Genomic DNA, 26,027 nt, shown 5'->3' on the forward strand with positions numbered 1-26,027 from the left:
GAGTTTCCTCAGATTTAGTCAACCTTACCAGCCTCGCCCTCTCCTTATTCACACTAAACTGTGAAAGGGACTTCAGCTCTCTCCAACCAATTAAAAACCAATTGAAGCAACATACTGGCACTATACAGCCTTAGCAGACTAAAAGACTGAAGACTCAGCTCGGATGATGCCTACACAATGTCATATTATTTCATTTTATTTAGCCTCATAACACAAGGAGCTGAAAAGAGTATTCACAGGGATCCAATCCTGAAAAAAAATTCTTTATTCCAGCTTAAGTCCACTGGGTTCAGAGGAACAGTACACATACATTACCATATGTGTGTAACAGTGCCTGCAAGAACAGAGTCAGGTTTTATTTATTTGTAAAACTCTGTGAGGAGGTTACACACACAGAGTTTCTCTCTCAAAAAATAAAGCTGTGTTAGAATGTAAGTTAGTGTATTTTATTTATTCAAGGATACAACCTCACCCCTTTAAATAAATGACAGACCGTTAAGATGAATTTGTCTACAACTTGGACATAACCTAATCTTTTCTGCTTCACACAATTTTTTTTGTTACTTCTAGGACACCAAACCATGCCAAGGAATTTCTGGAAAGAATTCTGCCTCTCAAAGGCAAATAAAATTCAGAACTATTTATGACAAACCCAAATCTTTCAACCTTACGGACACTAAACTTCGTGCCTGCTTCTACCAATGAAGTCTTTTAGAAACTCGACACAGTTTCAAATGCTCTCAAAGACTTGTCACAAATAGAAAATGGGTGTAAGTATGCCGCACTGACGATCTGGAAAAGCCAGCAGCAAGAAAGATTTCACATAACCTGCACCTCTCCTGTTGAAATGTCTTTACTGCACAATATGTAACCAACAATTCTGATTAAAAATCCCTAACTTGTGGTCCATGGAACAGATATAAGGCTACAAAAGGGGCCAGGAGGCTAGCTTGGTAATGTAGGGAATGAAAGCCACTGGCGTTAAGGAGTGAGGATTGGTAGACAGCCTCCTGACAGAAATCAGGCAGAGAGCCCTAAGGAGCAGGTCTACATATCTGAAATCAAGGTTTTATTTCAGATACGAAGAAGAAAGAGATGCAAGGTGGCAGAGGAGAACTGCTTTTGTGTGTGGACAGTTAAGTGTGTTTTAATGACTGTAGGAAGAAATGGACAAGGCTGACCTGTAAGGCAGCTGGTGGTGATTATTTGGAAAGAATAAGTTTGGTAGACAATTTAAGCCTTCAAAAAGTCCTCAGTCAAAACTGGAAATGAATGGAGAAGAAAATGCTGAAATGAATTTGCAGATGGGGATTATTTGGTGTAGAATCTGAGTATGAGGCCAGAGAATACTTTAATTGGGAATGAGAAAAGCAGCGAAAAAGGAGGAGAAAATGCATGACACTTTCCTTTCACAAGCTGTACTTGTTATGGCACACCTACATGGCTAACACACAAATGCAAATCCAACTGAAAACTCATAAGCGCAAGCCCACAACAAAAAGCATGGTTCACAGCAAAACTAACTCAAAGAGATTCTGAATTGACTTGTAACTGTATCTCTCTTTGTCACACATTTCAATGCGATCATCCTCAATAATTAAAAGCACTTAGGTGCTCACAAAATCCCCTCTTAACAACCATGCAAAGCAAGGAAATTAACTGAGCAATTTGACAGCCTGACCCTCTAAGGCAATCCCCATGGATTTCTACAGCAAGTAGTTAACTCCAGTTTTTTTGGTGGCCTTCAGCACTGAAGAGTTTGCTGGAAAGCAGAGACCAGAAGGCAAGCAGACTGGTGTGAACCATGGAATCTCAAAGAGCTCATTTCTGTCCTATACACAGTGCATGACAAATCTTGAAATTCCTGCAGTATCCAGTTATGAAACTACAATAGAAGAGAAAAACAGACAGCTAAAGCCTTTTGGAAAAAAAAAAAAAAAAGATTAAGCATTACTTAATTCCCAAAACAGAAAGATGTATATTTGAAAATACAGAACCTACTTCAGACCATACCTAATTGATACAAAAATAGCTGACTTGCTGCCTGGAAATGAAGCCTTTCTTCAGTTAAGACAGCACACAAGAAAAGTTTAACCCTTTTAGATCATGTCTTGCTTTATTTTTAAGCAGGATTTAAAAGCAAAGCAGTTCATATATGAGATGACAGGTATTACAAACATTAGAGATAAGGAAATATGCTATTTTTCACAAAACAACTATTCAATGGCAAATCCTGTAGAAAAGCCTTCTTACGCTTATTCTTCTCCAGCATTTTTAAGCAGTTAGCACCTACATTCAGGGTAACAGCTTCCTCACTCATAAAAGCATCTAATGGACGTCATATTAGGAACTTGCCAACCTCAGCTCCATAAAAATTAGGCCATTCCCTGGAAATCAGTCAATACTACACTTGAAGCCCTGCTGGGTCCCCAACTTGCAAGACATCACACAAAAATAAGGTAACATAAAAGCCATCCTAGAGAGCTCACGTGTTCAGCATTAGGAGCTTCAGCAGCTCTGTAAAACAGCTATCACAGCTTCAAGACCAAGTACTGTAACTGATCCCTGGTCCAAAAGAGCATTTTCCTCCTATGAGGCTCCTCTGCTGAGCCTGTACCTCAGACCAGCCTTGACTCAGCCACCTGAACAGAGGCCTCCATCAGCTGAGAAGCCGGAGGGTACACCAGAGACGCAGGCCAGGCTGGCAGGCTTGACACAGGATCAACAGGAGACCTGGGCTTCTTCAAGCCAGCAGGAAACCCAAAGGCACCTCAAACAGTGCTGGACACCAGTGTTCAGGCAACTGAACTGGGTCCCCTGTGTAAGTCCCAGCTTTACACCTGCCAGCGATGCCCAGCATACTCCTATCACACAGCAACAGTCTGCTCTAACAGCACAGAGCAGAGAATACAACTTTTTTTGTAGAAGCTTATGCAAAATGCATGAGACTGATTTCTGGTTTTATTCAATGGCTCTGCACTGAGGAAAGGACTAAATTAACTCTCTCCTACCACACATAGTCCTTCCAGGCCAGGACTGTAGCTCACTGATGAGGCTAGGTGGAAAATCCTGTGCTGCCCCAGCTTATTCCAAGGGTAAGTGGAAGATGACACACTCCAGCACTGCCAAGCAAGTGCCTTTAAAAAAAAATCAACTGCTTATATGATTAATGCAAAGCATGATGCTTTCATAGTAGCAGGAGTCACTAATCCATATTAAAGACCAAGACTACATTTATTTATTTTTAATAAAAGGCTCTAAATGAACCAACTGCTCAATTTTTCAAAGGTACGAAGTAGCCACAGTAATGAGGTCTGGGTCAGCAAGAGCAGCCAGAATACCACAGAAGCAACTCAGTCCTCTTAATTACCTGTACATAAGGGTTTTTCTAATGGAACAGTGACAACACTGGACGCTCCCATCACATCCTGTCCCCACCAAATGAACCACCAATCAAAAGCAATCATCTGAGTGTGGCTGCCTTCAATCATTAGCAGGGACAAGAATCAGAAATTATAGAAAGCAGAAAGAGCAAAGAAAGGGAGTTTCAGCCTATGCTGGACAAATGCTGCTGTACCTAGAGATAATCCTTTTAGAGTGTGAAGCAGCAACACCAGAGTGGTAGCAGCTTCCCACACAGCCAGCATAACTCCAGGAAAAAAGAGCAGGAGATAAGCTAAAAAAAAAAATTAAAATCAATACAAGTCCAGAGGAGACAAAAAGTATTAATGTCAACCACTAATGCACCCAACGCTGCAAACTGCACATGAACAGTTACAAAAATATTCTAAAACACAAGTCATTTTCTGAAGAGTTAGACAAATGAAAACCTAACAGAAGATAGCAGTCCACAGACAGGCACCCAGCCCATTTTGGTCATGCACAATCCTTGCTCACAGACACATCTCAATTCAAGTGTGTTTATGACTGCACTGTCATTTATTTTAAAATATGAATGGAGCATTCTTTTCCTCCAAAAACACTGCATTGTTAAAATGCCAGTACATTAAAACAACTTACTGCTTACTACATTTCAATCAAACAAACTACAGACTACAGCACTGACACTTAATATATATTGAGTGCTTTCAACAAGAACAACATATGGAGTTCATTTCTTCTGTTTTGTTCTCACTTGGGCCAAACTCAGAGAGAGCCTTTAGAAATACAGGAAGCAGTGATTCTGTCAGCATGTGCAAAACTGTATCTTCTCCAAAGTTCATGAAAGGCTTAGTTGAAGGTTCTCCAAAGTTCATGAAAGACTTAGTTGAAGGTTCTCAAAATTTATATTTACCCTTTTGTTTCATAGAGGAGTTCCACTTATGGCAGAAATATCGTATTTTAGCTTGCATGCTTAAAGAACATTTTTGTTAAGGTTCTCCAAACAAGAGGAAGCAGACTAAAAAAGCCTACAATTAAATGACTGTGAGAGTGTTTTTTCCTTATTGTTATTTTTCCTAGAATTCATCCACATTTCACCACCATACTGTTCCTTCATCATAACCAACACAAGCACTGATCTTGCCTATATTTCAATTCAAGAACATTAAATGAAAGTTCAGAAAGACAGCCTATTTTTAAAAAAACAGTTGCATGTCTGAGGCTTTGAAAGGCTGTTTCGCTACTTCACACACCGGCATTTTGCTAAGTGGGCACTCTAGTTTATGATTAAACAATAAGCTAATTGTTTCTAAAATAACAGGATTGTTCACAGGAGAATGTTTGTGTGTGGCTTTTTCTTAAATCAAGTGAAAGTTAGCTGCAGATCCAATCTGAACGTTCCCCTGAAGCATTCATACTTTAGTGCTGAAGCATTCTGCAAATTCTGAAGCAAGGAGTGAATGAAAGTGAAAATGAAAGCCAAACTAGCTGGTTTACACAAAAAAACCCCTTAAGAAGTAATAAACACAACTGCTGAAATAAACCTGATAAACCAAAATTACTGTGGAAAACTCTGGCCTGAGCTAGACAGTAGATCCAATCACAACAGACTCTTTCAACTTTTAGATGTTTTTATTTGTAGTTCATTCGGTAAAAACAAGCTCAACTACCAAAACGATTCTGTTTCTTAATAATCTTTCAAAACATTTTAGGCAAGAAGGTAACTTGTTAAAAAAAAAAGTTTAACCTGACAGCGTTCCTTTAAGACAGAGCAGCGAGCAGCCTTCCAGCATATTTGACAGAGATTTCCAACTCCAAGAGACAGAATTTAAATTCGTAGAGGCAATTACTCATAACCAGTGAAAGCAACCAATGCAAGTGCCAAACTTGCCAACAAGAAGAAAGGCCAAGCATTAGAAAGGAGGCTGCAGTTTATTACAAGGCAATTTGAACATCTCAGTCCATGAGATCTGGAAAGTACTTTCTTCATCCCCTGACACTACAGGCTCACGCTAATGTGAGGAATTATGTCAGTAACATCAATAATCCAAACATATAAAGCAGCACTTAAGTATTTATATAATGGAGATCTTTGCCTGACTATTTAAAAGCTGCTTCTAGTCTTCCCTAGCAGACTTATTTAAGCTCATTTTGCAGAGGAAAGAAGATGCGCCAGACCCATACTATTAACTGCTGTCTAGTCAGCTCCAAAGCCATCCAGCTGGATCACCACAAAATTCTTGTCTGACTAAACAAATACCTTAAGACAATTCCCAAAGACCTGTCTCCTGCCTCTTCCCATTAAATGATGGAAAGGAACAAGGAGAAGAAGAAGGAGAGACAAGATATCTTCAGGTAAAAAAGTCAAAATCAAAATGGGTAAAAACCCTGGATTAAAACACCACCATCTTCACGACTGATCTCAAACACCTCAGTAGCTAACAACAGTGTCAGCAGATAACACACAGCACCAAGAGCTGAGTTGGAAGTTGGAAAACAGCTCTTGGGAAATATTTAAAAAACAAAACAAAACACAAAACCAAAACACCAAAACCACACCATGAAGTCACAGATGCCAAGCTAATAAGTACACCATCCTCTGCATTATAACAACAATGACAGCTAAGATGATCAGAGTACAGAACAAAACCAATAGGTCCAAGATAAGTATGCAGCTGATTCTGCAATGGGCAGGCAAGAGAAAGCAAGGGTAGGCAAGACCAATGCATGCACACCAAACAATACAAAACAAGCAATACCCATCCTATTTCAGCACCAGCAACTTACTCCACCATTTGTGCTGCAACATGAGCTGCTTCTTACCATTTTTTGGTGCACTCGACCATCAATTCCTGGTAAGAAGCCACAAACTGGAACTTGGATGCATGTTTCCCAACACGCTGGAGTCTTTTCCAAACTGAAGCCATGATTGTGAGAAATACCAGTCCTCTTACACAGTAGCAACTCTGGAAATACCAATGTAGGTTTAAGAATGTGTGTGCTCAATACTAGCAGGTTTATATACAGACACAGTAAAAACAGTGCGCAGGGAACTTGATGGGATGTCTACAATTCATATTCTGCTTCTCCCTTCTTCATAGCAAATCCCAGTCTAGTTGAACGGCTCATCACCAGCCAGGAGCAGCATGCAATAGGAGCAAACAGGTAACTGAAAGGAAGTTATCTCATGGAATCATCATTCCTCACACAGTAGATGATGTGGAGAATACAAGACTGGAAGACAAATAAGACAGGGGGAGAAAGCATTGGTTAATACACTCCATACTACAGTGCTACAATTGCACGTTACCTTGTACCTTTCAAAACAACTACAATAAACCACAACACCCCCTTCCTGTTGTCATGCCCCCCAACCTTCCAATTAAATAAATAAATAAGAATGCTGCAGCAATTTCAGGAATGCAAACCACGAGCCTGGAAACATATCAACATGTCCTTTTATCAGCACCATCATAATTGGCAACAACAACAAAAAAGGGCAGGTCAGGGCCACACGGAATCCTTATGAAGCATCTCTGGAAAGCAACGCAGAGGGCTGAGGTGCTGCCAACATGCACCCAGAGGGAGGGACAGAGGGAGACGAAGACAAGTTCTTTGTCTTGATGACAAAAGGTGTAACAGTTGTTTCCTCTCACACACACACCTCCCGCTCCCATTTATCTTTCCAAGGAGAAAAAACAGCCAAGAAGCCGGCAAGGGAGTGCTACTACTTAAATGCCTGTGCCAGAGTAAGGAGGAAGAGGATGAAAGAGGAAGGGGCATTCCTGAGCCCTGGCTGCCCAGGACTCCCCATCTTCCTCGCTGCATCACATTGAAATGGAAATGCCTCTCCATCCTGAACTGAGAAACGCTCATCAGGGAGGTGAAAAGGGAGAGGAGAAACCCAGATAGGTCTTCTCCCTCCAAAGGAGAGCGGCATCTCTGCTGGGTGCGGAGGAAGAAGCTTCTTCATTAGGAATAAGGGGAAGTAAAAGGTGTCCGCACCTGGCGAGAAGGCAGGATACGATGGCATCAGAGCCGGGAAGGTGGCAACCCGGGACCAGGAACGTCCCACCGGCGGGGGCCGTCCCCAGGGGCGCCCCGCTCCGCCTCGCCAGCCCCTGTCACCGCAGCGCCCAGCCCGCCGGAGCGGCGCCCCCACCCCTCCGCAGCCGCTGGCCACGAGCCGCTGGGGTTCAAAAATTAAAACACCAACAGCAGGGAGCGGGGGGGGGGGGTGGGGGGGGGGGAGGGGAGAGAGGCGGCTCGGGGAGCGGGAGGGGACGGGACACAGGGCGGCTCCCCCCGCGCCGCGGCACTCACCTGCCGCCGGCTCCTCACGGGCGGGCGCCGCCGGGCGGGCGCGGGCACCACACGGCAGGTGAGAGGCAGCGCTGCCGCTGCCCATTACCGCGGCAGCCCCGCTGGCGGCAGCGCCCGACGGCTGTCCCCTCCCTCTCGCAGCCTCATGGCGAGCACTGGGCACACGCCGCCTCTCCTCGCCCCGCCGGCCAGGCAGGCAGGCGGTCAGCCCGGGTCCCGCCTCGCGTCACACCACCACCATCGCGCTCCTGGCGGCGCTGCGCCGCGCCTCGCCTCGCCTCGCCTCGCCTCGCCTCGCCTCGCCGCGCCCCAGCCGGCCGCTCCCCCCGCCCCCGCCGCCCGGCGCAGCCCGCACCCCCCACACCATTGGCCCCGCCGCACGCCCTCCACAGCCCATTGGCTGTCGCCTCGCGTCAATCACCTGCAGGCTTCAGGGGCAATCCTCGCGCAACGGAGAGACCGAGGTAGTGAGGGAAGACGATGCCCGCAAGCCCCCTTCTCCCACCCCCAACTCAGTCTCTTTTGATTGGTCGAAGAGCGCGAGGGGGCGGGGTTTATTGTAAGGAGGAGCTACTCGATAGGTGAGCGCGGCCACCCGTCAGCACAGAAGCGTCCGGCGATTGGCGGCGGCACTTCCTAAAGCCGCGGGGTGGGCGTGGCGCGAGGAGCGGGCTGTCACGGCCGGGGCGTGGCCCCGCGGCGGCCCCCGGGCCGTGCCGCCGGCGGGAGGGGTGACTGGGCGCGCAGCGGCAGAAGGGAGGAAGCGGCCGCGGGAGCGGACTGGGGCGGGAGGGGAGGTGGAACCGCGGTGGAGGACGGTAACGGCGGCGGGCCTGGCCCTGGGGAGGGGCCGCCCTGCGCCGAGCCCGGCCCGCACCACGCGGCGCTCCGGGGTTCTCGTGGGGGCGGGGAGTTGGTGGGCGTGAAACACGGAATTAAACAACGCCGGTGGGGCAGTGCTTCCGTGCCGATGTGGCTCGATTATGTGCTCCGTGAGCTGCACCCGGGCATCGGGGTTTGGGTGTCCCGCGCAGCTTTATGTAGAAGTACCTGCAGGGCGGACGGGAGCAGCGAGGGGTGGTCCCTGTGGGCGCTGGGCTCCGAGTTCGCCATAGCCACGCTGGCGGAACGTTGCTCCCGCAGCGCGGCGCCGGCACCGGGGCGTCGCGAGCCGGACGCGAGCCCTTGGTGCCAGCGTTCATCTAAAATGAAATGTTGGTTTGTTCTGGTTCTGAGAGAAAACGCCACGCAGTTTTTTGCCCACTTGCCTTCTGAAGCCTCTCCTCGCACCCGTGCAGGTGCGGTAAGTCTTATATCCCAAAGCACTGCTTCCAACAAGTGGGTTCCAGAGTCAGGGTAACCTGGTTGTGTGAGATACTGCTGGAGCTAATCCCAAACCTGTCAGCCAGGCAAATAAGAAACTAAGCTGGCTCTCAAGTGGAAGCACAGGGAAATAAGGATAATGCAGGTCTGAGAACAGCTGTGAAATCAGGGCTTTTGCAGTCCTCCTCCATGGTCTTTCCCATGACGAACCAAATGGAGTACAAGCCTGATCTGTGGACTGGGAAGCTCCTTATCCCAGTCTTTTCCTCCTCTTCCCTCTTCTCTCTGTGCCGGCCTATCACAGAGGCTGCCAGCATGCAGTGGCTGGAGTGAAAGGAGAGAAAGAATGACTGTGTGGATGGCCACAGGTCTAAGCTGAACTAAGTTACTTTAGAGAGGGTGAATATTTAGGCTATTAAAAAGGTCAGCCCTTTGCTTATAATGTGTCAGTCTTCATGCCTTTGCCTTCTCTCAAGACAGATTTACTTATCCAAGCAGCCAGAGGGCATGTATTTTCTACCTATTTGGAGCTGTCCTGGAAGAGGCAGTGATTTTTTACTTCTTAAAGTGTTACACTGGAATGTGAAAGGCAGTCATTCCACTCGTACAGATTTCCTCAGAATTTTTTTTTTCCTGAATATATTTGAAGTTAGAGTCTGAAGATTTTGTACATTTGTCTAAGATTTCTGTCCCAGTGTTGCAGATGGTCTGCACTCACAGAGTAATTCCAATGCACTTGAGGGAGACATTACTGGTTTTTTAAGTGCAGATCACCTGTGTAGGATTTGGGAAATGAGGCCAGGATTTCCAGAACACATCAGTCTGAGAACACACATTCTGGAGCACACATATGCTTTGTTCTGACGTGGAAAATAGCAGACGGAAATCTGGCAGCTGTGAAGTGGATCAAACAAGGTAATTTTAAATTCCAGTGGCCCTGAGGAGTTCCTTGGTTCCTCATACCAGGGAAATGTCAAGTAGTCAGTTGTACTGATTTTATTTCAAAAGTTGTCTTTATTCTGGATATATTACCAAGAGTTAACCTGAAACCTTCTCTGATTTATCTTCGGAATACCATGCAGCGTCCAGGCTAATTCCTAAGACATATCTTTCACCAAGATTTTATTTTCCTCAAACTGAGATAGACATTTTCTGTCCTGTGGAATAAACACAGAAGGTATGGTGGTTTGTTCAGTGACTTGTGTTTCAAACATCATTATTTATTAACATTTTCCATTTCCTTCATAGCTTTCGGATTCAAGTTACACCAGGCCTAAGAAGTACATAGCATAAGGCTGCTTTTCCTTCATTTCATTGGGAGAATTGTAACATAGGCAATTATCCTACAGATTATCTATGTATTTTACAGTTTTTAAGAGTAGCAATCCTCAACTCTTGCAATTTTGGAGCAAGCTTTAAGAGATTTCAAAGGGTGTGAGCAATTACTTCGGAAAGAAGAGCAAGATCTTCAGCTGCAGATTGGAAGCTAGAGGCCACTGCAGCATTCTCAGGTTGCTGAACTGAGTCCTAGACCAGACCAGCTCAAATGCCCTTGTGAGTTCTGTTGGCAGCTCACAGACCAAAGGAACCACTAATTGGCAAAAAAGGATTAGCAAGGGCATGGCTCAAGAACCCCATACCCCTTTCCCTGGTCAGAGCACTCTGATGGACCAGTGAGGAACCCCCATGTTGACTTCATTGCCATATTGAAAAGGTCTCTTGACTGGTCCTGCCAGCCATAAGCCTGATTTGTGCCGGTGATCCAGCAGAAACCATAGCTCAACTATAGAGCACAGTTGTTCTGTGGCTCCCTTCTTCCCCCCCCCCGCCCCGTGGTGACACTGAAATATACAGCCTCCCTCACAATCTCCACAGAAATCCTGATATTTGGGGTTTTTCTGGATTTTGACTCCTGCTCCCTGGCTTTGGCCTGATGGTAGTAGACTGCAAGCTTCATGGTCCAAGAAGAAAGATCATCTATGCTCCATTTATGTTATTCCCTCTTAAACTTTAAAGCTATACAGCCGCTCCCTTATCCTTTATGCCTTGTCTTCAGCATGACTAAGGACAGGTTGTTCACCAATAAAGACATGACCTTTGCTAGAAATTACTATCATAAATCTCAGTTTTCCCGTCCTTTCGTGTGTGAGCCTGCAGAAATGTCACTGAGGAAATCAACTAGTTGGATTATGTCAAATTTGCGAGAGCATTCAGCTTTTTGAGGCAGTGGGCAGTGTTATGCTCATGTGTTTCTTGTATTTCTAGTTCACATCAAAAGTTTGACCCCCATGTTAATTAAGGGAGTGGAGAATTTGCACTGACCTCAGTAAATCTGGGTGAAGTACAATCTTCGTGGTCCCCAAAAGATGTCACTAATGTGTGTGATGCCTTGAAATTCAGTTCTGTAACAAGTTCTATGGCAGCATGCTTGTCTGCTTTGTCTTTGCTTCTTCGCATCCTAACAGTAACTAAAAAGTATATATACACGTAAGAAATCATAAAAATATATGTGGCAACAAAATAATTTTTTTAATCCTCCCTTCTGTTTCTTGTTTGTTGCTGGAAAAATTCCACTTAGCTGTGTTGTCACATGATCTGATGATACCCAACAGCCATTCTGAACACAGAGAGGAAAATGTTTCAGGTATTCCCTCTGCTAGATATTGGTCACAACTCTGGGTGGGGAGGAAGGGTGGAATACCCTGTTTTATTTGTGCAGTGAAAGCTTGACTTTGAGACTGGCAGCTGAGAAAAGGTGATTCCCACATTGCAGAATTAGGTAGCCCAGTTACTACCACAGCCTGTAGCAAAAGCATGCAATTTCAGCAATACTCCCAGCTGTGCTTAAGGCACTACAACTTGTTCTTGCCTTACCAGCAAAAGTAGATTTCAGGGTATGCTCTGGTAGTCTCATGTTTTGTTAACACTCTGGCATGGGCTAAGGCAGGCAGGCTAGCCTAGTGCTTACTTGCTGACCAGCTTACCTGGGCAGCGTTCCTAGCCCAAGGCACAGAAATGTGCACAGGCACCCACACTGTCAAACCTCCTAAATCCAGGGCCTGCCCCCTGGAGAGGAAGCTCACGAGAGCTCTGCTGCCAAGGGTAATCTACAGACACAGGGGCTGGGTTAACTCACCAACATCTCTTTTTTTTATGGACTCTTTATTTTCCCATTCTGCTGTGGCTGGAGCCTGCCCTTGTATGTGGTGAGACCCTGCTGTGCTTCAGCCAGGCAGCAAATGCCTCCCTTCCAGGCTCTGCACCAGAAAGGGTGGGTATCAAAAAGGCCCCTTACCTGGGAGGCAGCCTCATGTCACAGCCCCTTGCTCTCTGGTGACCAGCTTCATTGTGCCACCCCAGAGGCACTAGGTACTCTCTGCCCTGCCCCGCTTAACCCAAAGCCTCATAGGCAAAGTCAAGCTGACTGGTTCAAAAAGAGTGGATGAAAAACATCCTCAGCTGTCTTTTATTTATCTCCCCTCCCTTGTCTGGCTGAAATTCTTCCCAAACCACTCAGCAGTAAGGGACATGTTGTATTTATCTGCAGACAAGGTCAAGGACAGAAGTCACATTCCTGAAATGCAGAAGCTGCAATGCCATTCAGGTTGTGGAGGCAATATAGAAGATGGGGTGTTGATGGTGGAGACCCGCATGCTACAGACAGTGTCTCCCTAATCTGTATCATAAAACGCTGGATTAGCACTGCTTTCTCCAAGTTTATTATCAACTCTCCTGTTAGCTTGCAATGGTCTGAATGAGTTTTGTCATTTACCTTTTGATATCTTTAAGAATTGTGTACATCTCTTAGGGGCCACAGTTTCTCTCTTCTTAAAAAAAAATAAAGAAAAAAAGAAGCAGCCTGTACTCTGTCCATAAATAACAACTTTCGACCTTTTATCATGCTTAGTGCCTCCTGTACCATTTCCAGTTCTTCAATATCCTTCCTGTGTGGTCTCCCTAGCTTTTTTGCAAAGTATAATTATGCTTGTATAGGACATCCTGCAGCACTAACAAGCTAAAGAATGTCTTTGTCCTTCTCTTTTTAAAATAGACAGCACATGGCGTGGCCAGCAGGAGTAGGGAAGTGACTGTGCCCCTGTACTTGGCCCTGGTGAGGCCACACCTCAAATACTGTGTTCAGTTTTGGGCCCCTCACTACAAGAAGGACATTGAGTTGCTGGAGCACGTCCAGAGAAGGGCAACAAGGCTGGTGAAGGGTCCAGAGAGCAGGTCTTGTGGGGAGCAGCTGAGGGAACTGGGGTTGTTTAGTCTGGAGAAGAGGAGGCTGAGGGGAGACCTTATCGCTTCTCTACAACTACCTGAAAGGAGGTTGTAGTGAGGTGGGTGTTAGTCTCCTCTTTCAAGTTACTAGTGATGGGACATGAGGAAATGGCCTCAACTTGTGTCAGGGGAGGTTTAGATTGGATATTAGGAAAAAGTTCTTCACTGAAAGGATTATCAAGCACTGGAACAGGTTGCCTAAGGAAGTGGTGGGGTCACCATCCCTGGAGCTATCTAAAAGTCATGTAAATGTGGTGCTTAGGGACATGGGTTAGTGGTGGATTTGGCAGTGTTAGGTTAACATTTGGACTTGATGATCTTAGAGGTATTTTCCAACCTAAATGATTCTATGATTCTATGACTTCTTACCAAATAATCCAGCTATTAATTTAATTTAAGATGCCCTTCATAAACAATTACCTTGATTCTCTGGAACTGTTCACTTTTTCTCATTTTAATATTTTTTTTCTTCTTTTTTCTACAGTTCTTTTCAACTTTAAACATGGTCTTCTTTTTTAATATATACTTTTTCATAACCTAATTTCTTGTTATGCAGACTACCACCAACACTCTGTGGAGACAGCTGAAAGTGAAAGGGCTAAACTATAGACAAGGTAAAGATGGAGCAACCTATGGCTAGGATTTGGAAAAAGCATCTCAGATAAGTATGGCAGCACAGTGAGAACATGAAACTCTCTCTCCACAGACAGGGATTAAGAAAAGACAGACCCTTTTCTAAGAGCTATGGAAGAAAATAAGAGATGGAGCAAGTTCAGAGGAAGACTTGCTTCCTAACTCCCACAGACACACCCATTTACATGATGTTGGATATGTCAAACCTCTTAACCAGCTGTAGGTGCTTCATGGAGGCATCTAAGGAAACTGCAGATTCAAAAGTGGGAAGGTCAAGGAGTGAAGGTTGTACATTTTTTTCAACTGAGATCCTGTTTATTAGAAAATAAGTAGCTGTACATGCAATCAGAATACAGAACTGGAAAAATTTAAAGCCTTTTAACTGTATTTCTGTAACCCTGCATAAATACCAGAGAAATCATAAAATGTAATACATCTGTCTCTAAAGATTATGCAGGGAATTCCTCTTTGCCCAAATATAATATCATATGTCGCCTTTAGAGAGAACACCTAGTTAACTTTAGATCTACACCATCAGTCATCCATGCAGTACATCAGTAACAGCGGTACACTTCCTTAGAGTACAGACGTTAGCAATGCACAGACCATCATAGATCAAGTCTGAGATGTTCTTGGACATCTCAGGTATTGGACAAATACCTTGCAGATGTGAGAAGACAAACTATGATGCAAACTGGTGCTCCTACCAGACTAAGAAGAAATTTGTACCTAACAACTTGTACAACCCCAAACAACATACAATAGGATGAAAAGAATCTTGAAGTGCAGAGTAAGAATATGTATATGTGGTGTGGCCTTCGTGCTGCAGAAGATTTATAGTTAGCAAAGTTGTATCTAATGAAAATGAGCCCCATGGGCCTGTTCATGTATGGAGGACATGCAAGTGGACAAGTGTTTGCGGACTTCGGTCATGGTGTTGGGCAGGTGTGAAATGGTGGGGAAAGAATCAGTTCTGAAAGGATGAGCAATTAATTGTGTTGTAAAACTGACTGCAAAGTTTCCTGCTCCCACTTTTAAAATCTCAGCAGCCACCCAGTTTAGACAAATATCTGTAGTTAATCTGGAAATGAAACAAAATAATCACAGCCAAGTTAAGTAATTACTGACTCAGAAACTGCTCTTCAATGTGTCCAGATTAACCTACATGGATTTAAATGTTGTTGCACGTTATTTTTAACTGTGTGTTATCTTTAGTTATCACTAATCTCCCTGTACACTTTTAAAACTGTATAAGTCACATTTAACACAAACTGTTAAAAGTCACACTGTCAAAAAACATGGGAACAGTTAGCTTTCAAAATTCTGCATGCAGCACACTGTGTTCAACTTTATCCATACAAAATGTTTGCTTACTAGGTCCTCCGTAGAATATGCATCACACCACACAGAAAAGGTACCTCTTGCAGGTGGTCCTGGTACGATGGCAAAGAGAGCATTCTGGTGCATATGCCCTGCAGGGGTGTGGGCTGAAATCCATCTGGCAATCAATCATTAAACATTTCTAACAAATAAACCAGCATTTCTTACAGCCCAAAACTCTGCCTACTTTATACTGTTGGCAGCCCTGCACTAGGAAGAAAATATGGAAATATTGACTAATTCATGTGGTGCTTTCAGTTACACAGAGAGCGAACCACTCCAAGCTACAGAATGGGACCACCATTCTTCAGCCCCTTCCAGATCTGTACAGATTCACTGGCTGCCCTGAGGACCCAAAAAAACCACTTTTTCCAAGGGAAAAAAAGAGGTATATTGAACACTGAAGGTAATAACCTAAATTCTTCAATGGTATTGATATCCAGGATAACTTAGGGAGTAGATAGTTGAAGCACAGTTAGAAAAAAAATAACATTAGAGCTCACTACAAACGGGATGTAGGATTCATTTTGCCAGATCGTGGTGGTGTTTGGGCTCCTCCAGTTTGCCCCTCTTCAGAATCTCATTTTTGCTAAATTCCTCTGCAAGAGCTTGTGGAGGACATGCAGCCTTACTGACCATACATGCCTATGTCAGACACCTCAGTGAGTCCCCAGCTGGAGGAGGAGGTTGCTCAGTGTAGATATCTTTCATCACAGTCTTGAGAAGGGACATTTAGATTTATTTTCCTCTCAGTTTTAGTAATCTTACTGACTATTCACACATGCCTAGAAGGAGTGAATGCTTTACCAGCTCTCAGGACAACTGGGAAAAAAAACAAAGGAACTCTCTAGTTTGGGCTACTTTCTAACTGCAGCTAGGTGACACAGTGGTGCCTAGGGCCATTCTTTGAATCACTAGTTTTGAAATGAAAGATCTGGGAGCATAAATGGGTTTATTTCCAGAAAAAGTAGAATCCCAAAACCCCAGCAAACGTGCTGCCAGCACAGGGCAAGTGTTGGGAACAATTCCATGGCTGCACTCACAGATACAACTGAATCAGTCACCAAGATACCTTCCTTTCATCTCCAACCAGAGCTCTGGAGTGTAGCAAAGGATCTACACAAAAATAGCAAAAGGCTGGAAAGGCATCTCAGCCTCTCTCTTCCTGGCAAAATTTCCTGTATCACCCAAGCTAGCAAAATCTGTCTGTTTTGGGAAACAACGGATATATCAAGCATTCTGGCAAAGACCAGGAGAAATGACAGTTCAATGATGTTGAAAAGAAAACTATCAGAGAGAGATTAGTTTGTCTGACAGTCTTTCTTTATGCTCTCTGCTGAAGAACAACGAAAGTCCTTTCATGCATATTGGATTTATTTCTAGTGTGAATCAACCTCTGTCAGTAGGGCTGTAAGTGTTGCTGGTTTAGAAAAATGGGTGATCACTGCGCTCTGGCACCTGCTCTCTGCATGCCTCAGAGCGCCAAAGTTTTCTAGCCACTTATTCCGCTGCAGGCAATGCTCATTTTACACTGAAGCATCACATTTTTGGATATAGCATTCAGAACATTGCCTGCACACAAATTAAGACATTTGCCCGAGTAGGCAGACAGTACAACCAAATGGGGGTCCGCAGGCCATGGAAACCTCAGACTCTGGTTATGGAGATGACAAGAGGTAACGGAGCAAATGCTGCCTGTTAACAGGAGTGGCAGTGCCAGCTGATTTCTCACACCAATTTGCAGGTGAAAGCCTGTGCTGCCAGCTGCCTGGCATCATCTCTTTCTACATGAGACAACAAAACTTGACCGCTGTTTCACCACAGCCATCCCCCGAATGCCATGGTGTTGCAGCTTGTGAACAGACACAGAATTATGCCACACTGCTCTCCTGAGAGTCTCTGCAGGTAGCAGATGTACATCACACACTCACCATCCATTCTTCTCCCAAATCTAAGACATCCATGAGCTCAAAGCTCTGATACAAAGTAATGCCTAGAAGTTTCAGGTCCTTTTTCTGATATCGATAAGATGCCCAACACGAATGACAGTGGTATGGATTTTGTCTCTGGCTCCTGCTGTTCTGCACACCATCCTGACAGCCCAAAGGTGGCAGCAACCCAAGTGAACTCATGGGTTGTATCTTTCCTGGGTGTAGGCAAAACCCATGAAGCAGCAGGAATGGTGTGTCATTTCCCAGCTGTGACACAGATGGGGAAAAGGACAGCATAGCTGGAGGACTGGTGTGGTCCATTATGGCTTGGCAGCAGGAGTGCCTCTTTTGAGGCTGGAGCAGCTGGCACCCCGCAGAGCAATCCTGCTGCTTCTCTGTGCCATGGCTCAGAAACTCTGCTCTGCAGTTCCTGGTGGCCTGCAGATGTGGGTGCCCATTGCAGCAGCAATAGCTCCTAAGAGCCAGCCTAGGACAGCTGAGGGAAGGTAGAGCTCCAGGAAGAGGCATCCCATGTCCTTCTGATCTGTGGGAGGAGCAGTGGTGTCCCAGCCAAGTATGCTAATGATACATGTAAAGAAGCAGTTTGATGAAAGTGGCATCCATTCCCAGCTCTGCCAAAGATTAGCTTATGCAGCCTCTTCATTCTCGCTGCAACAAGAGGATAACAATGCTTACCTTTAAAAGTAGGCACTTTGTGATGGACCAAGATATGCTACAAACAGTCAATAGGAAAGAAGAGACTTGCACTCTAGGTTTTGTGATTTCTAATGAAGTTCCTTTTCCAGTCAGCTAAAAGCATTTTGTTGGGGGAGGAACAATTGCTAAACAAAATCTGCTATGCATTTGCATATGATCTTTTACTGCAAATAGCCAGAATGTGAGTGGATTTTCTCAGGACAGAGCATTTCTTCCATCATAGGATTTTATTTTGCCAGCCTTCTAGTTGAGAGGGCAAACTGCAAAGGTTGTAGGACTGCTCAACTTACAGTTACATGCTCCTATTGCTTATTTAAAGCATTGCTCAAACTATTTCTTTTCCCTAACATCAATTTTAGAATAGCTGAACTGAGTTTAGCAAATCTTCCCACCCAAAGGATAAACCTGAAACAGTCACAAAAGTAGGCCTGAAGAGTTTGGCTAAATTATAAGGAACCAAACAAAGAGGCTCTGGCATCCAGCAATTTTAATAACTGTAGATGCACTTCAGCTTGCTTGACCCACTACATCAGACAGTGCTGACCTCATTGCTTACCGCAAAGTCATGATGCATTCCTCAGTCCATGGCAGCATCACCTCAGTGAGACTAAAATAAAACCCACTGAAAGGTTTTATATAATGCCAAGGCTTCAAGATCTCTAATGTAGTTTTCTTATTGGAGCAAGAGCCAAGTACAGCTTAACTTCATTAGCTAATGGCCTGTGACAATAAAGGACAAAGACAATTATTATGCACATCTCCCAGCTGATTGTTTCTGTGGGAAGAAAATGAAACAAATTATTGTTCTCCTATATTAATGTACCATAAAGGATTAAAATCATATCTATTTCAAAAAAACCCTATCCCTTTCAAAATGCAGACTAATGCTGTATAAATTTGATTTTTATAGATGAAAGCTTGGTGGAAAAATCAAGATTTTATTAGAGCCATGGACAATCACATTACATTTTATATGATATGAGGACTTCACTATTGAATCAGGAAATTGATCTTGTGACAGTTTTTTCTCCTGAAAACTTATCCATTCCCTGAGCATCTCTCATGTATCTCAAATACTTATCCTTGGATAAGTAGCCAGAGGCATTTTTAATAGCTGTTTTTATTTATAGAAAAGTCAGGAAAGATATACAATATGGAGTCTTAAAGATGAGTGAAAGCCTCTTACCTGTCTCAGTACCAGCTGTTGGTACATTTCTTGCACTTGGAACATGAAAGAAAAAAGAAGTCAAAGTAGCCATGCACCTGGAATGGTAAAAATAATGATTTAACTTTTGTTTCATTAACAAAATTTCACTTTCCATGAAGCTTTAGTTTAGGAAAATCATCATTTTGCAAGACCTTGAGACTCAGAACAAGGCTAAAAGCTCACAGAAAAATTAAACCAGATTTGTGGTTTAATAGCCTGACGACTATGGGTCTGTTTCTGAAGTGAAGAAAATGATACCCTAATATGGAAAGGGTAAATTATCTTGCCACTTTCAGCAAAATGTATGGTAGAGCACATTCCTTGTAATTTTTTTAATGCCGACAGGTAAAGCACTAAGGAGAGGATGTGTCACCTGAGTCTGCCAACAGCTGTAAATTCAGATTAAGCAGGACCCAGCCAGATCAACCACAGTTTCAGGGCCCCATCCTGTACTCATGTACATGTGTGAGCAGACTGACATGCTGCTGAGTCTCCAGGAGGCTGCTAACACCAGCTCCATGTCAGAAAGGGACAGGCTAACCCTATCATCCAGATCATGCAGCAAGATGCTTGACTGCCAGACACCTACTGCCACTATCACCCAATAGCAGCCATGGCTTTCTCTTATGTTCAGTGACAGTGTGAGGTTTTCTGCAGCTGCAGCTGCTTCAGCACTACTTGCCCTTTGCCAGGAAGATGTTGGATAACTATTGTTGATAGAGACTTCTCCTAGCATCCAAGCACATGACCCACGACTTTTGTAACGCCAAGCAAGCTTGCAAAGGAGCAAAATAAGGTCTGGTTTTGTGGACAATATTTTATGAAATCACATATTCTGCTAAGCATCCACCCATTGTTCCCAGAGACCACGTGCAACTACTCAGAAGCCCACTTGGAGCAGCAACCGGTTCTCTTCCCCTCTGTACTCACTCCCAGTTTGTCACTCGTAGACACTCAAGGCCTCCCAGTTGCTCTGGAGTTAATGGGTCATTCACACAGGGCTCAACAAAACCCCAAGCTTATCCTCTAGTGGCAAGCGCTGGCCAGAAAGCCTCCTTCAGCGAGGGCTTTGTAATCTGTCCTGAAATGAAAAAGGCTTAGGGTCAATTCTGGTGTCCCAGCATAGGCCAGGTGTGCAATTACAGTTTGTCCCAAAGGCTTTGATGTGTGCACTGCAAGATTTTACCATGTTGTCCCCCCTATTCCACAAACCAGCCTTTGTACATTTTCTCTTTGCAGCTGACACTTGTAATATAAGCCACTGAGGCTGTAATAAAATATGCAACAGGGACTATATATATGGAGTGCTATGGATTATGAAATTCAATGTCATTTTTTAGAAGTCATAAAAACATTATCTAATTCCCAGTAGCCCCCCCCAAGAGACTCAAGAATATGTTTATACACTAATGTCAAAATCATAAAACACCTGATTTGGCACTACTTACTTTGTGTTTTGGTGAGGTAGTTATTACACGACATTTCATAAATACAGTGACTCAGAAATAATTAGTATGCTGAATAACAAGCTTTCCACTACAATATGGCACTATAAATTTTAAACCCCTGAGTTTCATGAAGCACCTGCACAGTCTAGCTTAAATACTACAAATAAAAGTGAACTCTGGGGGAAAAAATGCTGCTGTTGGGTTTTGTTCTGTTTTCTTTTCCTTTAAAGGGAGGTATATTGATAGTAACAACCCCAGAGCTGCAGCGACAAGCAGCAGTAGCTGTGTGTTTCCCAAACAGCAGGGACAAAAGAGCCAGCATGTCTTGCTGTTACGGCATGAGGGAGAGGTTCCAAGGGAGTATCATGTTAGCGAGATTAAAATGAACACAAATACAGAACAAAATCCTTCTTTGAAGGAAGGAGATGATTTAAAATTGCTTCTAATTAAGGGAGAAACAGCACTGCATACAGCTCTGCTATAGCCAAGGAGTCTCCCAGTTTTTCACTTGTAATACTCAGCTTGTAATACTCCTATTTCTTTTTTTTTTTTTTTTAAACACACAGTGGATTTTATTGCCTTTTTTGGATATTAATATGCAACCAATTATAAATTGTGGGTTGCAGCACTGGATAATTTCCCTTCAAGAATGCTAAGGAGGTTCTGTGCTGTATCAGCCCATGTTACAGCACAGCAACTACCATCATCTGACATTTTTTAGTAGCAATTTGTAAACAGTTGCTCAGCAAGAAAGCTGGAGCAAACCCTGTCTTAGGGCCACTTCATGATGCTGAGTTTTAACTTGCTTAAAAATAAGAAGAAAATGTAGGATTTAGCTCAAATTCTCAGGAGTGGAGGTTCAGATGAAAAGTAAGAAGTAACAGTATCACTCACTGATTGTATCAGAAGTACTTGTCTCAGTTCCTCTCACACCGCCTGGTGCTGTGCTGGCACCACATTCAAAGCTTCTTCCTGCAGCTTGTCAGAGGAGAGAGGGAAAATTTTTTAGTGCAAGGTTTAAAAAAGGAAAAAAAGAGAAGGCAGTGTGAACTTTCATTTCTTGTAGATACAATGTACATCACACAGCAGCACTATCTCTGCTGCACTAGCCATCAACATATCTGTTGCTGGAGGTTTTGACCACACAAGAATGTCCTCTTCACTTTTCTTTTTCTTGGTATAAAGTATTTACAAAAGAACTACCCTCACACTGAGAAAAGGTATAATTATTGATAATTATTAACATTCATCTGTGTAAGCATTAATGACACAAGTTGGGCCAAAATGAACATTGACATAGTTGGCTGTGGCTCTACCAAGCCCAAGCAACAAGTGCTACTCCTGAATTTGGACATGGGTATTGAACCAGTAAAAACAATACCCAGACAAGCAACTATGGATGAGGATACCTGTTAAATATCAACATTTATGCATGCTTTATGCATTTTTTCTGTTAAAAAGCCCCTTTACTGTACGGGAAAATACTTTTCTACACTGAAATGGAAAAAGTGCTGAGACCAGGCTGTACTTTTTTTAAACCTTAATCACAGGACTCAGTTTTGGTGGATGTCACAATTTGGCTGAGGTAATCTAATGCATAAGAACCCTACACATTAATACCAGCTCAGACATAAAACACTGAGCTGAGGCCATAGCTGTGGTATCTAATTGCCTTTGCCTAGAAACTGCAGACAGCATTTGTAATCCTTAATAGGGAGTTTCAAAACAGCCGCCAATATTTGCAAAGTGTATAGCCTAATTTGTGTGCTGCAATGTCAAGAGAGTTTAGGACACTCCAGTAATCTTGCTGCTGCGGTGCTTTGTGCTTTTCAGAAAGATGTTGGCATGTTCTTTCCACACAGGCCTGTTTAGCTTGAGAGATCCTTTTCCTCTCAATATCTACACATCATCTTTCAATTAACAGCTATTAAAAAGAGCATCCAAAAGTGTCTGCAGTCTGTCACAGTCTACATTTGATGATAAACTCACCGGAAGGGAAAAAAAAAAGTCCACTCAAAGTTCAAATATCCAAATTAATTCCTGGTCCTTGTTTTTGCCTTCTGTTTTATCCTTCACTCCCTCCATCATTCATCAGAGGTCACAACTGCTGCAAATGAACTTCTGAATATGTGACACGATCCATCTAAGAAACCTATTTCAGAAACAATTATTTTTCTTATGTTTTTTTCTTTCTCAGGGCCCAAGAATGTTAATGGGAGCTTGCTAAAGAACCATTTTGATTTACCCATTTGTGTACAAATAATCTATGTTTCCTTGACATGTTGAGAACACAACATGCCAGAAATAACTTGCATACTTTTGAAGGTCTTTCTGCTTGTGAAAGTCCAGCATGCTACTGACCCTATCAAGAGGTCTAAAACACAGTTGTGGAACTTGAAAAAGGCCTTTCCAACGTCTGATGCATCTAATTTGTACAGCTAATTCATTAAATTAGCAGAAATGCTAAGTCTTACATGAAGCAATTGCTGTCATGCAAAACACAAAATGTGCTCATCTGGAAAAGGAAATTTCACATCTCCTAGGTAATAATGAAATAACAGACCATCACAAACTCCTTCCAGACTCTTCTTACTTGGACATGCTCCACATCATTTTCCAAGACAGCATTTTCCTGGCCAACATAAGCCTCTGGGAGATCCTGTCTCCACTCACATCTCTGCAGTCCCAGCCCCAGCCAGACCCAGATAGTTAAGCAGAAGCCAGCTGAGGGTAACAGCATTACCTTCACAGTATGTATTAGAGAAGAGACTTTCAGAGCCGAGATCTGAAGGACTGCCATGTCCATAGGTCTGAAAAGGTTTTATGCAGCTCTTTTTTGTTTGTAGCTTCTCTAGACCACAGTGTTGTAACTTTTAAGGTTACACATAAGGAGAGGTCTCTTAAAACTTATAACATTTCCCTTGCTACTAGCTCTTTAAAGAGTTTACTTATTGCTGCAGAAAAGGCTAGGAAAATTGAGGATATTGGAACATTTTTTCTATGAAATTTATCTTTTAGGCAGCCTTCTGTGATGTGGTTAATCTCAAAGTGAATACCAGAAAAATCCAACATACACATCAAAGTTTTGGGATCCTATGCATGGCCACTTGTACTTATACGTGTCCTTTGCAGCAAATGAATTACAGCACTTGTTAAAGGCATTTGTTGATGGAGGAGTGTAACCAATAGCACCAAAAAAAAAAAAAAAAAGTCACAATTCCCACAGAGGATGCTTTCTCATCCACACCCTTTCTGAAAGAACACATACAGTATTGGCTTCCTGACCTGCAGCTGATAGAGAAGCATGTGTTGCTGAGGTCATTAGGAAGGATTTTTTTTTTCCTTCCTACCCCCCCACCCCCCCTCCAAAACACAAGTTCTGCAGTTAGTTAATAACAGCAAGTAATTTGTGTTGCTGAGGGCAACTGTTTTCAGGCTCCTTCATTTACCACACACAGACAGGTCAGAGTCTGTCAAAGCAGGATACATATTCCTCAAGCAGCCCTACTTCTGGTCTCCAAAGGAGGAACATCTTGTTCAGTCCTCCAGGGCTATCAAGACAATAATAATGAAGGACCACATCCTCAGCTGGCGTCCACTAGCCTACCTTCCTTTACCTGAAGGTGTTTTCCTTCTTCTCCCAACTCCACCTGTGAAATGATGACAAAAACCCCTCAACTACTGCTTTTATAGCCATTAATTTAATTTCCCATTCCCATGGCCAGCTACCACCCAGCAATGGTAACCAAACACTTGCCCAGGGCTACAGAAAGGCCTTATTCTAGCAGGGCTGAAAGCTCATTGAGGGACAGTGATAGCTTTCCCAAGCAGAGCCCCTGCACTGAGGGACAGGCTTTCACATGTTGCTGCTAGAAACCTTACCCCATGGACAGGCAGCCTAGATGTGGAACTTGGCCTGGGGTCTTCGAGAAGGACAGGGTCACAGAACCCCACAGAAATCCTTTGCTTCTGAAAATCCCAGACCTAGGGAGCGCTGGGAGATCATCTTGTCAAACACACATCCTGTTCTCAAACTCTTCTCCTAGGCAGCTGCTGCTGGCATCTGTCAGGGATGAGATATCTGGCCTAGATGGACTTTGACAGAAACAGCAGTCCCTGGATTTCCAGGTTTCTACAACAGGATACAGGGCATCTTCTGGCTGCTCTGATTTGCAGCTCAAGCCTGACCTGTGCCTGAGAGGCTTTAGAGATGACAAAACACCTCAGGGTCAGCTACACCCCACTGCATAGGAAAAGAGCAAGAGCTAGCCATGTCCTGAGTGTTTGAAGAGCTCCAATGCTTCAGAGCTCCAGACTAGGTGCTGCTTCTGGTACCCAGACTCACCCTCTGGCTACATGCAACATCTCCTGAGCCACGTATAAGCTCACCAAAGACCCACACACACCTCCTAAAGATGCAAGGGCTGTGCTAATCCTCCCTCATTAATCTGCAGCAGCTTCTGTGGCTCTCTCATCTCCACTGTGTGGAAAGCTGAATATCAGAGCATCTGCACAGCAGCAAATTCTCCAGCCAGCTCCTGCCTCTGTTATTTCCTGCTTACTGCCATGAGCTGCCCAGGCCCCAGCTGCTCAACTCCACACTTGACCCCTCTCCACACAGCAGAAGTCTGCACTGGTATTGCTGCCTGGACACTTCTGTGGGCACAGAGGCAGAGATGGTATTTGCCGTTACACCCACTTATGTCTTTGTGCTGTGTGAAAAACTAGCACTCCCTGCTCATCTAGTTTTTGGCTAAAAAGATCTTAAATTTGATTACATCCTAAGACACATCTAGCTTTAGCAGTGCAGACTGGATACTTGAAAAAACACAAGGAAAAGGTGTTTGGGTTAAGAACTCTCTTGTGATTAAAAAAATATTGGAAGTTCTCAAGTGTTTGTTTAAAGAAAATAATTTCCATTTAAATTCTGGCACAATTTCAACAATTTGATTTTCATTTTGAAGTGTTGAAAATGCCTTCAGATAATTTCTGTAGCATTCCAGAACCCCAAAGCGATCATAGAAAGCAAGTCACTTAAGAAATCAAGTTAACTGCAGAGCTAAAATTCATTTCATGTTTTCTAAGAAAAGAAAAAAAGGCCTAATGCTAAGTCTGAGACAGATCTTCTCACAAGCAGTTTTCAACCAGGCAAGCATGCTTTCTTCCCCCAAAACAGAGTTTGCCCTTTGAGAAAACTTCCAGCAACCTCACAAACCATATATGGCTCTGAGCCTGAGCCACAGGCCACTAATACAAATAATTTACTGGATTTTTGGTACCAAGTACACTGCTTTAAGCACCATTTGGTGGGACCTGAAAGCAGTCTAAAATTATTTTATTATTATGATTATACAGATGTTCAGTGATACATATTTTACAGTCTTTGTCTTCTGAGTTTCATGA

At 43.7% G+C, this 26,027-nt stretch overlaps 1 protein-coding gene and 1 long non-coding RNA gene across 5 annotated transcripts in view; both read right to left on the minus strand.

Annotated features, from left to right (window-relative positions):
* The window catches only part of EHBP1 (EH domain binding protein 1), a 224,828-nt gene extending 216,828 nt beyond the window's left edge, over positions 1 to 8,000 (minus strand). For 3 of the 4 annotated variants that reach the window (XM_064446686.1, XM_064446685.1, XM_064446684.1), the window contains exons 1-2: positions 7,705 to 7,999; positions 6,205 to 6,615 (exon numbers count right to left, since the gene is read on the minus strand). In XM_064446686.1, coding sequence (XP_064302756.1) covers positions 6,205 to 6,308 — 104 coding nt within the window. In that variant the 5' untranslated portion in view covers positions 6,309 to 6,615; positions 7,705 to 7,999. Of the gene's footprint in view, positions 1 to 6,204; positions 6,616 to 7,704 lie in introns of all 4 variants that reach the window. The other variant, XM_064446687.1, reaches the window with a different exon arrangement.
* Positions 8,001 to 13,824: 5,824 nt separating this feature from the next.
* Positions 13,825 to 26,027, minus strand: part of LOC135312534 (uncharacterized) — a 63,169-nt gene continuing 50,966 nt past the window's right edge. Inside the window, exons 10-16 of the long non-coding RNA XR_010372113.1 lie at positions 24,232 to 24,274; positions 22,614 to 22,776; positions 21,519 to 21,602; positions 20,107 to 20,257; positions 19,156 to 19,232; positions 18,526 to 18,689; positions 13,825 to 17,921 (exon numbers count right to left, since the gene is read on the minus strand). This is a non-coding gene — a long non-coding RNA (uncharacterized LOC135312534). The remainder of the gene's footprint in view (positions 17,922 to 18,525; positions 18,690 to 19,155; positions 19,233 to 20,106; positions 20,258 to 21,518; positions 21,603 to 22,613; positions 22,777 to 24,231; positions 24,275 to 26,027) is intronic.

The sequence above is a fragment of the Phalacrocorax carbo genome, chromosome 3, assembly GCF_963921805.1.
Source record: "Phalacrocorax carbo chromosome 3, bPhaCar2.1, whole genome shotgun sequence".
NCBI classification, from domain to species: domain Eukaryota; kingdom Metazoa; phylum Chordata; class Aves; order Suliformes; family Phalacrocoracidae; genus Phalacrocorax; species Phalacrocorax carbo.